This window comes from Drosophila albomicans, chromosome X, assembly GCF_009650485.2.
Source record: "Drosophila albomicans strain 15112-1751.03 chromosome X, ASM965048v2, whole genome shotgun sequence".
Classification (NCBI taxonomy): Eukaryota; Metazoa; Arthropoda; class Insecta; order Diptera; family Drosophilidae; genus Drosophila; species Drosophila albomicans.
This window is the reverse complement of record NC_047627.2, coordinates 5,444,133-5,456,730: the sequence shown is the minus strand read 5'-3', so window position 1 is coordinate 5,456,730 and position 12,598 is coordinate 5,444,133. Positions and strand designations below refer to the sequence as shown.

The 12,598-nt window shown below is 37.8% G+C and overlaps 1 protein-coding gene across 3 annotated transcripts; it reads right to left on the bottom strand.

Moving 5' to 3' along the window:
• Positions 1-4,542: 4,542 nt before the first annotated feature.
• On the bottom strand, positions 4,543-12,379 carry LOC117578088 (high affinity copper uptake protein 1). 3 transcript variants are annotated; one of them, XM_034263249.2, is made up of 7 exons: positions 12,278-12,379; positions 11,643-11,752; positions 7,002-7,099; positions 6,795-6,946; positions 6,479-6,726; positions 5,718-5,747; positions 4,543-5,007 (listed from the first exon to the last, which is right to left on the bottom strand). In XM_034263249.2, the coding sequence occupies exons 3-7, from the start codon at positions 7,051-7,053 to the stop codon at positions 4,806-4,808; spliced, it is 684 nt and encodes a 227-aa protein (XP_034119140.1). In that variant the 5' UTR covers positions 7,054-7,099; positions 11,643-11,752; positions 12,278-12,379; the 3' UTR covers positions 4,543-4,805. The 3 variants fall into 3 exon arrangements, with proteins under 3 accessions (XP_034119140.1, XP_034119142.1, XP_034119144.1); XM_034263251.2 differs by lacking the exon at positions 12,278-12,379 and adding an exon at positions 12,074-12,251; XM_034263253.2 differs by lacking the exon at positions 5,718-5,747.
• Between the last annotated feature and the right edge of the window lie 219 nt (positions 12,380-12,598).

Genomic DNA, 12,598 nt, shown 5'->3' with positions numbered 1-12,598 from the left:
TCACTAATCTAAGAGTATTCCAATTCCGTTGTATTCCTTTTTAAAAGAAAAATCGTTTGCGCAGCAATTTATCTAAATTCTATTATGAATTCTTTACGACTATTTTCTGTCCATTCGAATATGTTATGACTATGGATAAATCAATGCATTACATATCTGAGAAAGAAATGAGATTTAAATAATCTAATGCGGAACAGGTTCCCTAAAGTCTCATGGATTGCACAAAACCCTTAACTTGACAAGACAGCAACTGAAACGAAACGAAACAAACCGAACCGAACCGGAAACGAAACAGGGACCCAGACCGAAACTCGCACCCGTTACGGTTACGATTACCGTTACAATATACCCAGGGTTAGGAACGGTTGCCGTATTGAAATGAGGAGAAAAGTGCGTAAACATAAACGTTATGGAATCAGGTTAGTTGAATTTTGTGAACATTCGACTGATGGTTAATGGTGATCAACTCGCAACCTCGTCTGCCCTCCTCCCTCTCTCTCTCTACCTCCGAAAACTACACCTACACAAAAACACCTTTGTATAAATGAATCACACACACACACACACAAACAACCACATATACAGATAAATAATACTCACTGAACGATGGGAAACGAAAAGGTGTGTGTCCTTGTTGTACTCGTACTTGTACTTGTTATTGGAGATAAGCAATTCAATTGATTGTTACCAGGTATTTAAAACTCTACTCAACTCAACTCTCGACTCAAATCAAAACTAACCTCAACAACAACAACAAATAATTATTGAAACAAGCTACCAGAATTTGTTAAGTATTTATACCACATCTAGCATACACCAAACATACCATTATTATGATCTAGCTTTATGAAAAAAACAAAAACAATGAACACACATACACAGATCGATCGCCTTTATGCATGGGAATGGCATGTGCTTTGTGGTGTTTTTTCTCCATTGTTTTTAAACCGCGCAACGGGCAGGGTTTTTTTTTTATTTTATTTTGAAATGATTTTGACATCAGGGATTCGCGTCCATTGGATCAGGGCTCCTAAGTCCTCCATCCTAACCTTAACCCCCTCTCAACTCCAAATCCACTCCAGCTTAATTTCCCGTTTCCTCTCCCAGAGGTTACGAAGTCGTTCTCACCGTTATACTTTCACTTTCTAACTCAAATCTCGCTCTATATCTACTATACTCTCGTATCTCTGTGTGAATCTCTCTTGTAGTCTATGTAGTAGGCCTTCTCTTTCCTCAAAAAAAAAAAGAAAAAAGAAATCCTACCAGATTAAAACCGGCTCTCGCGACTCAGGTACATTTTCTTACAAACTAATATTTATGCGCTCTCCAAAAGTTCTGCAAGCATAAAGTAAATAGTTTGTTTTTCATTTGAATTTCGAAATTGCTTGGAAAGCGCATACACGCTTCGGCTATGCCGAATTTGGCTTCATGTTTATTGCTGTTGTACTTTCCCATGTACATACATACATAATTAATACCAAATGAATTACTGCAAAAATACCCAATGCGAACAGAAGCAGTGATCGATAAATTCGGTTATCGACAAAGCGACAAAAGCTGATGATGAAGATGAGACGAGGTAATTGCAATTTGAAATCAAAACGAAAGAAAATCAATTTTGTTCATTTATGCTTTTTTTTTTAAATTAGGAGTGATCAGCAAGTAATGCAGACAATCGATAACACGATAATCTATACTTATTTCATTTGTTTTATTTTTCGAATCAACCCACTAATAACTCCCAGTCCCAAAACTTATAAACTCCCCTGCTCTGTAGTACTTATTAATGTGTAATATGTGTAACATCGCAACATCTTCAACGCCTTTACAGGTAATTACAGCGATGGTAAATCGACAATGATAAGCATTTAGTTTGAGTTTTTTGCCTAGCCCACGCTCTGCTTCTTACTTTGTTTTTATTTCTTGTGTTCGGGGGATCAATTCAATTTGGTTTTTGTACTCACGAAATGTTTTGGATAACTCTATGTAAAAGTAAACGTAACTCTACTTACGACATTCGAGCTGATCTCGTAACAATCTTACTCGTATCTTTATTCTCATACATACTACTCTCAAAAATACTATCCCTAAATGAAAAAAAAAGAAAAGAAAAAGAAATACAACAATAAACCAAAAACAGTTCACTTGAGTTGATATCTCCCACAGCTGGGGTTGGGTTAGCTTACACTTTGGGCGATTGTTATCGATAAACATACATGTGTGTTGCAATGCCGCCATCTTGTGTACTCATGCTCTTCTCTCCAAACATTGCAGGAATCGTCGTGACGGCAACCGAAGCGAGGCCCAAACAAAAAAACATGTGTGTGTGTGTTGAGATGCGGAAAGAATATCTGCAGGTAACTTCTATGCCCACAACACCCAGTAATGTTTCTTCAAAACAGACGAATACTGTGTCGACGGGTTCCTGTAACGAGTAACGAGCAACAAGCAACGAGTAGCGAATAGCGAGTAAGGATTGACGGCGCGGCGCGTAGCGAGTGACAGGCTCACATCGTAACGATTACCACACTCATGTTAACTGTAATAACCGCATGAGATACGAGGTGAATTTCAATTGCTCTCCTTTTATCTCTATACATATACACACGCATATGTGTTACATATACATATACATATATGTATACTATATATGCGTATGCGTGTGTATCTTATCCTATATATTGCTTCCTCTGCCTTTATCTGTCTGTTTTCACGAAGACACATCAACATCGCAACAACAACAACAACAATTGTTATATATATTTATATATATACTATATATCTATTTTATTCAATTGGCATCGTAGTATCTTTCACAAACACTAAACATACACAATGGACACGCATTTTGTTTATCGATATGTTTGTATATCGATTTGCAGTGTGTCGATGCGTCGATTGCGCTTCTTTTTTTTATGTTCCTTTTTCTTTTCTTGTTTATTTATTTTTTGTTCATTGATCTTCCGCGTTTGTGAAGGATAACGCGTCGCACACCCGCCTTTCGTTATGTATTTAGTAAAAATATTTTAGTTTTATTTTAATTCGCATACAACAGAAAAAAAACATAAGTAAACATACACGAATAAAACAACAACTTATTAACAACAACAACAACAACCAAGCAACCAACAAACAAACAACAAATGTAGTCATGTAAAGCAAGTTTTTAATTATTACATATATAACCTACATTTACAATTAATAATAATAATAATATTAATAACATTCAATTTGAGACTCGCAATAATTTTCTAATAAAAAAAAACCAAACGCATAAAACGAATGAAAACAACAATTTTAAAAGATAAAAGCCATTTGCAAAATTTGCAAAAAAAAAAAAAAACAACAAAAAATTGAGTTTTTTTCTTGTTAACGGGGCGGATGAAAAATGTAATAATATTATTACTCATACGACATGTGGTACGACATGGTAATCGACACTCCAATTTCAACTAAATCTCAAATTTCAATTTCTTAACCCAATGATGTGGAACTGCAAGCGACGTTTCTGAATGAATTGAGGCATTAAATTAGTCAAAGTGGAAAACAAATTTTATTGCTTCAGGCAAATGTTGAAACAGAGATTGGAAACTTGGATATTTCAAGATTGTGTATTGTTGCAAAAGAGCAATAATATTGCTCTCGTCCTTTCTGAAGATCTAGAGATTCACTGTTTTTCCCAAAAATTCCTTGATGTAGAAGAAAAAAAAGACTTTAAATTGGATTTTCTTTTAGCAATTGTATATATATTTATTTTGTATATTTTCATTATGTACTATAAGTAGTATAATTTTTTGTTGCCATTAACTGTAGCATTTTTTTTTGCATTTTCTGTATATATATATATTTAATATCTACAACTTTTCATAATCTATGCATGCTTATATCAATTTCGGTAGTCAATATCATGTTCAAACCGGAATTTTCAACATCTATGAAAGCAAAATTAAGAAATTAATTGCCAAATACTTGCAAAATTATGTCTTCTGCGAATATAATATCAAATATATATGCATGCATATATATATTTTAAATAAAAAATTGCATTTATTAACAGTTTTTTTGTTTTTTGTATAAAATAAGTATAAGTATAATAATAATATTGATGTTGAAAGAAAAAAAAAATCAATACAAAAAGTAAAAAGATGTTGAGCAAATTGAGAAATTTGTTTGTTTTTGCTTTTACTAACTTACTTTGAGAACTAATAACAATGTCACTGTTTAGTTTTAGTTTGCTTTCCCTATTTTTCTTGTTCTTTTATACAATTTTTACAATATTTGCTGGGCAACTTAAAAAATTATTGAATTTTGTTCTTTTGCACTTTTGAAACTTAACCTCAAAAAAGTATGATGCTGGCATTAAATGTGTGCCCAAAGCGCTGTAGTGTTGCAGTATACAGTTTTAGAAATATCCTTTTGAAAAAATTCACAGTTTGTTGTGTGTATGTGTGTGGTATATAAAAATTGAGTGCGCTGGCAAATGCTTTTTGCACTAATAAAAAAATACGTTGATACCTAAAAATGTGTATGTGTGTATGCTGCTGTGTTTACATATGTGTGTGTGTGTGTGTGTGTTGGATTGTTGACATTTCGAGATAATGCGGCATTATTCAGCGTTACACTGATAACTTCAGCTTTCCAGTTTTCAGTTGTTAGACGTTTCCAGTTCCAGTTATGTTTTGTTTGTCTTTTCTGGCTCCGTCTCGCTGCTCTCATGGCGATGCTTCATCTGTGAGACACAGCTGGCTGGAGTGGATGAACGGCTCCCTGGTTGTGTTGTTATCTGTGTCCCTGGTAGTTCGCTGCTAGTGACAATGCTCCGTCACATCGACAATGACCGATTTCTTCCAGCAGAATAGAAAATATCCAATGCCAGCGCCCAGCACAACCATCAGGCAGAGCCACACATTGTATGTCATAAAGATTAACATGAGCAGGAAGGATAGCGTCACCTGGAGCACGTGCAGCAGCGTCTGGTACAAATGATTGATGGACAGCATCGTCGGTCTGTTCAAATGTTCAAATAGATTTCATTAGAATACCATAACAAAAAAAAGAACGTTGAAATTGTGCAATTTTCCCCATTTTAAAAGACGAAAACATGAACGGAAATTTAACAATTAAACAAACAACAATGTTGGACTGCCTGCAATAAACGGGTTTAAACATTTTGCGCATTGCGCATGCAAGCCATCAAGTTATCGATATCGATACGTGTATCGAGTTTAACTTGTGCATAAAAGCACGAGCACGAGAGGAGCAGTTGTGCTTGAGTTAGTGGAATGTGCATTGCGACTGCAGCTGTGACGTCACAAGTGTGTTGCTGTTATATGCAAGGCCTGCAATTGCCATATCATTTCTTTCACGCGAAACTAGATACTTAGTGCAAGTGTTAAATATTCTAATTACATTTTTGTGTACAACTTAAGATTCACAGTGCAATAAACTACATCTACATAATTAGTATGCTAATAATTATTATTAATTGCTGGGTTGGTGGAGGAGGGGGAGGAAGTGCACAGCTGACGGCTGTCTGGAGTATCGGATAACGGGCAACAGATGGCGCCACACATTCGGCTGCAAACGGACACACTTGACTTATGTATATATGTATGTATATGTATTTATATAATTTGTATTGTATGTGCACATTTATAAACATATAGTACATAGTATGTAGGATGCGTTACGTGGTTCTGGACTCTTGGCATACTTACGGTTGCTTGTGCACAACTTCGCCAACATATCTGAAGGGCGTGGCGTGGGCACAGGTAACGGGTAACGGTAACACAGGAAGCAGTAACGGTAACGGTAAACGGAACGGTTGCGTTTGTTTGTTTGCGTGTGTGTGTGTGTGTGTGTGTGTGAGTGTACGAAATACAGATAGATTTAGGAGGGGGGAGATCAATATCAAATTGTTATCGTTATCGTTATCAATTTGTAAGCGTATTTTTGCAAGGTTTCGCGATATTTTGTTATTGTTTTCAATCAACAATATCAATAATAGTGTTATAATTATAATTAGAGATTATTATTTTGGTGGTTTTGTTTTTGATTTTGTTTTTGTTTTGGATTTTGTACAGCCGAGTGTTGTGTTATGTATAGAAGATAATGATGAAAATTTACATGAATGCGCGATATATAAATATATTATTTGTTGTGATTATGGTACAGATGACGTTGGATCGAGCGAACGAGCGAGCGGAAAGCGTATTTTGCGATATTGTTGCGAATGATACACACAAGAGGGCGATAAAGACGGCAACGAAAACGAAATAGAAAGAAGAGAAAAATGAGAGAAATAAAGGCATTAGCATTAATATTTACATAAAGAACGACGGACAGCATGAGCGAACTAATTCAAAAATATAGAAAGGACATGCAAAAAAAGAAACTGAAGCAGCAAATTTAACGGCAAACATCAAGGCCAGGGCTTGAGCATGTCCAGGGCCGGCGCATAGCCAGGGTTGATACTCACTGCACGGGTGAAGGCGCTGCGGCAGCTGCAGGGGGCATGCGGGGTGCTTCGGGATTGCGTTGCGGCCCCGTAACCGGGCGATACTCCAGCAGATTGTACGTCTTCCAGAACAGATACTCGCGATAGTATTTGAGACCCTCATAGAGCAGCGCCAGCAGAAAAATAGCGATCATGGAGCCAACGAGACCAGCCACTGTTTCGATGTGCCACCACGAGAACAATATGGTCTCATTGTAGCCAAAGTGGAACTGCAATTGTCAAAACGTTTCAATAAAGCAGAGATACTTAGGAGAGGCAACTGGGAACTGGGACTTACCGCCATGGACATCATGTGCTCCATTCCGGTGCCTGTGCCGCCAGCATGATGATGATGCGCATGCATGCTCATATCGGGATCAGCGTGTGGCGTCACCAGTAGTGGACTCGCCGTCGTTGAATCCATCATGTGCAAGGAATGATCAATCAGCTCTGTGGGCAAAAGTGTTTAGAGGGTTGCGAGTAGCGAGCGAATAGGATTACTCACCAACATTGGGATCTGCGTGGACGTGGTGTGCGTGATGAGCATGTGCGTCCATTTCGACTGTATGCTACGGAAGCGGGGTCCCTTTATTATCTGTATATCTGTGTGGCGAATAGTGAAAGGTAAGTGCCAAATTGGTAACAACAAAACAATTAAATCAAAAATGGAACACACACAAAAGGTAGAGAGATGGAGGGCACTTTGTGGGTTCATGGGACCCAGCCCCAATCAATTGCACAGCTGGCTGTGAGACTAGAAAGTCAATCATTCAATGACTGCTGCCCTGACTCAGCAGCACAGCACAGCACACACACACACCTTTCACCCGCCGCTCAATCGCGGAATACTTTCCCAAATGCTCCCATTATCTCTTTGCCCATTCCACACCATTATAATAAAGGTCACACATTCCCCTGTACTACTGCTGTACGCATTTTCTGCAGCTCGAATGAAGTTTAATGAAATTCTCAGCATTGCGAAGCGTGTTTGCCTGCCTCATTCAACTCGTTGGAGGGGCGTCAGCGACAGCTTCCAGCTTCATTCCAACCTCACAAATCGATTATGATGCTGGCAAATTGCTCGGCAATCTTCAACTCAAGTTAAATATTTATGGCACTTGGACTTTATGCATATGATGATATCAATTCGCTGAGATTTGAGGTTACTTCTTCTATGCATTAATAAAATACGTATTTATTAACCGCTCCACAAACCATTTATTTTGGATATTTAAGCATTCATACTTCACTTTATATCTTTTCATAGCGTTTGAAGGCTGAAGGTTCAATAAATCTGTATTTCTACTAAAATATAGTTTCCAAATTTAAAGATATTAATCTTTTATAGCATTTTCTTATACTATATCAAAAATTTTAAGTCTTATTGAGCACAGTTAAACTATTTCCAAATAAATGTTTCAGAATTATAATAACAATTTAATGTATATTACTCTGGGAACAGTGAAAAAGAACTTCGCTCACTCACCGCACTTTGAGGTTATGTTGAGATTTGATAAAGGATATATTTGGATAATTTGTTATGAGTTTTGCACGAATGTAATCCCCGAAGCAGTTCACTTTTTCGACTGTGCTTTAGATATCGAAAAATGTGCATTCTATGTGATAATGCCAGTTGGCGGACATAAATTAGAGTTTGATCAACCGCAAGTGAGGAATTTGGGCGTGGAAGCCTCTTTGTTTCAGTTGAGTTGTGTATCTGTTTGTGGGTAGTTACGACAACAACCACAACAACAACAACTACAATAATAATAATAACGACAACAGCAATAATCGGGGGAATTCATCGTGTTGTTTTGCGGTTCGTGCATATCACAGAAAAGCAGACATAAAGACAACAGCAAACGACACTGAACGTTGATAAGGTGCATTAGAGAGGGTTTTCTCCCTGTAGTTCTCTATGGTTGGTTGTAGTGCATGTGTAGTGCACAATCAGCGAGGGTAACGAACAAATGAATGGGAACCGTGATTTCAGCATAAATATGCTATACTACGTATCTCACTCTGTTGCGATCGGACCAGATAACCTGCTACATGGTTTGACTTAATCAACGATCGTTGAAAACAATTGCAGAAACAGATTGTCAGATCGTTTCACATTGCATGTACATACAAGTATGTACATAGAAGTCAACGCTATAATGAGTTTCTGGGGAAATTCAAATACTCAGTATGTCGACTTGCTTGCCCCTCCTCCGATCTCCCCTGCTTTTTCGATCGAGTCACGCGACTTGCCGCCATATATCCGGGTATCCGCGGGAGAGGAAGAGAGGAAGGCACGTATTTACCCAGTAATAAGAAACGAGTTGCGAGCTGCGATTCGCGTTCCACATTTAATGTGATGATAGCAATTCAAACTGACCAGGTTAACCACAAGAGAGCGTACTGTCTATAAAACAAACATACAAAAAAACAAGTCTCGCAACACACATACTTTATAATAATTATAAGCGTCTATCTCTCACTCTAACAAAGAACCGCAATAAAAAGCAGCTGAGGTTCTTTTTTTGGAATTTCTGCTGTGCTGCTTAAGATAAGGCAAATCGAGTTAAGTACAGGCCCTCAATTCTAAAAACATTTTTTAGCTGCTGCCAAACACTGACCCCACCGCTAAGAGCCAACTACCAAATAACCCATAACGGGCGCGCATAAGACGTTCACCTTGAAAGTGCCAACTCACCCAACTGGCTGCACACAAGACACAAAACAAATCGAATCAAACAACCAGTATAAGTTAGCTATAGATAAGTGGGTACGACTTAAAGCTAACCAAATTTAATTTTTTTTTTTAAATACTTAAAACTTATTGCAAAATTTAGTAGCTCTAGAAAGTAATTACAGCCTCTTCGTTCTTACTCTTTGGACTGCAAAGTTTGACGTATTTTATAAATTGAAATATAGTCGAGTTAACAAGTCCTCAGCTGCTCGCTAAGGAAATCATTACAGACACCTGTTGATATAAAGCTTTATTCATGACTAGATGAAATCACACCGTTAATTGCTTTGCTCGGAGATCCATTTGACGCATTAGCTGTTGGTAATAGCGCTTACGTGTTCTGGCACTGCCAGCCGTATTGAAAAGCCGACAATTGAAAAAGAGACAACGTATGCTGCCTGTTCTGTGCCATCCATGGCATACTTATTAACCCCATAATAATGGGATACATCGCGGGTCTCTACTGTTCTCTAATAAGCACCTAGCTTTACGAAGACGTAATATCGAAACAAAGCTCGACTTAAGCTTGACTAGATCGGCATCTAAGTGACAGAATCCTGATTTGATATTGATTGTGGATCGGCAATGGAGTTCATTGATGTCGGGTATTTCCTAAATGGGAATGCTAGTGCCACCCTCCTTAAAACAATTGAAACCGGGATTGCACATAGCGCTGCTTCTCTTGAAGGACCTTCTTGCGTAAGGCGCCCTGCTGACAAGCGACCGATTGAAATTAGGTATTCACAATGCTTGAATGCAGTTCGCAATGCATAAATGTGGCTTGACGATACTCCTCGATATAGCCATCATAGCTTGAACGATCTAGACGAATTTTAACGCTAAATCCTGGCTTGCGAATGATCAAATGCTTAATGTCCCATGACACCCTTTAGGTATACTCGTATATACTCAAGGAACATCGCTGGCAACTGTCCCCCAAATAAAGATTTCCAACACCTGTATTTCAGTATTTCTGCCTAAATCAAGAGCTTGATTGGTGTGTTCTTGGATTGTTCATGGCACGCTCAATAATCTTCTTGGGAAAATCATTTTGATCGATGGTATCGTCATTTGAATTTCTCGCAACTCAACTCCTGCCAAATCGACTTCTGTTTACGATCAGACTTTTTCGCATTCATTTCTTAGCTTTGGTATTTTCTTGATTTTCGACTTGCATAACTATTAAAGAGCAAAGCATAATTGAGAATTGGAATTGCGTAAAATACCAAAACAAAAACTACTGCCAACTAATTACTGCATATTACGTGGTATATGTTGGGGGGACTCCCCTATACTTTGCCAACACTGAACGGTGACCCACAGTCACGATTGGGCAACACTGTTTTCCACCCCGTTCAACATCGTGCCAGTTGCAAAGATCAGCAGCTGTCTTTTGATTTTGCAATTCCACTTTACATGTTCGTTTGTCTTTTCTTCTCCCTCTCTCTCACATCATGGCTGTAGCTGAAGACTTTCGCTTTCAACTGGACACACAATCATTTAGCAGCCATTAGCAACATTATTGTGTGCTTTATTCGTTGATATGGCAACTCGGCTGTGCCGTTATGTGAAAGGGAAACGTAAGAGAATCAAAGATGGCGAACATGCAAGCGTTCACAATTATCAATTATGGATAAACAGCATTGCTAATGCAACATACAAGTGTATGTACATATATACATATTTGTAACTATGTATGTGTGCAAATTATTTAAACTACATTAATCACAAGTGTCTTGTAATTTTAAGAAACGTTAAATTTAATATTTTTGAATCTGTTGCATCGCAATGCAAAAAGTAATTGTTTCTGTTATTTTTTGATGTGCAAACACTGCTCGCAGTCCTAACGAGTGAGAGAGCGAGCGAATGCCAGCTGACGGCGGAGACTGTATGAGCAATTATGTGTGTGTTTGTGAGTGCGTTTGGTTGAATTGCTGAAACAGGTTGAGGAACACCAAAGAGGCAGGGATAGGGGCAGCTCTTAAGCGTACGTGTGTGCGTTACGTCACAGTAAGCGCACAAAAGAAAAAATGAGTTTCGAGACAATTGCAAATATTACACGATTCGATCTAAATTCGAAATCGATCAATAAGATTCGGAATGCGAACAGATGCGACGACGGTTAACGTGCTTGACTATGCATATTAATATCAACAATGCATGACACACATACGCACGCATAAATAGCATTGATATACATACACATACATATATATATGTGTGCGTGTGTATGCAAGTGTTAAATGGCGAATCGTCTGATTAACGAGCGAGCCCAACTGATAAACAGGTCTTCGCACGTTCTTTTATATTATTGATGATAAGTGTTCAAGTGTGTGTATTTGTGTGTGGACAGAAAGTAAAAACTACAAATCAATTACACATTGTTCTTGTTGTAGACTACATTGTACTTACATTGTATATTGCTGCACTTGATGCGATTATTTATTGCATACACAACTGCAACTGTGAATGCAACTAACAAATGTGCCGGGTACAACAACTCCAACGGAATGTGTGCAAAGCTGTAACAGATACCATTTCAAAATCAAATTAATTAAGCAAAAAAACAACACAAATGCCAGATTGATTGACAGTCAAACACAGACACACACACAACCCAATGATGTGGTTTAATCGTAGTTGATGTCGGTCACTCTGTCACTTTGACGTTTCACTTTCTCCCGATTAATGGAAGCTGCTGCTACTTGCATAGAGATGCACAATAAGAACAGCTGTTTTACTCAAGAACGAAACGAGAGAGGGGATCTCTACTTTCATTAGCATAACAAACTGTTGTCGATCTTTACTGTTAATGCTTTCACACACACGGTTTTGGTGCTCACTTTTGTGTGGTACGCGCAACAAAACATAAAAGAAAAAAATACAATTATTTAACACAAAATGCACTGTCCAAAGGAGACTTCGGTTATTTAATCACACATGTTTGCACTGCGATATGGGTTGGATTGAACAGTTATGTAGGACTTCGTTGCATTATCTGGCTGCAATTGAGTTGCTGTTTATTTTACAATTCTGCATTTATTTACTTATTTTTGCCGTATTTGCGATTATTTATGAAACCAACAAATAATGCGCACGTCCGCCCGCAGACAACTTATTCGCACGATTAAATAAAGAAAACTAAATCAGGGGCTAGCGTGACCGCAAGCTGTAGTTCAAAATGTGCTATTTTATGTCGAAAATAGATTTGTACTTAGCACTGGCGCGCTGTCGATTTCATATTATCGATTGTTAATTATCGTATATATTGACAGGCAGGAAATCAAAGTGTCGTTGAAATGCGTTCATTCAATAAATGCTCACCTTGCTACGAAAGAAATATACAATTATTTAAATATTTGTGCATT

Coding starts and splice junctions, on each gene's coding strand:
- LOC117578088 (XM_034263249.2), bottom strand. CDS start 7,053: ATGGACGCACATGCTCATCACGCACACCACGTCCACGCAGATCCCAAT. Junction 6,727..6,794: donor AGCACATGATGTCCATGGCG/GTAAGTCCCAGT, acceptor TGACAATTGCAG/TTCCACTTTGGCTACAATGA. Junction 5,008..5,717: donor GAAGTTGTGCACAAGCAACC/GTAAGTATGCCA, acceptor ACATTTGAACAG/ACCGACGATGCTGTCCATCA.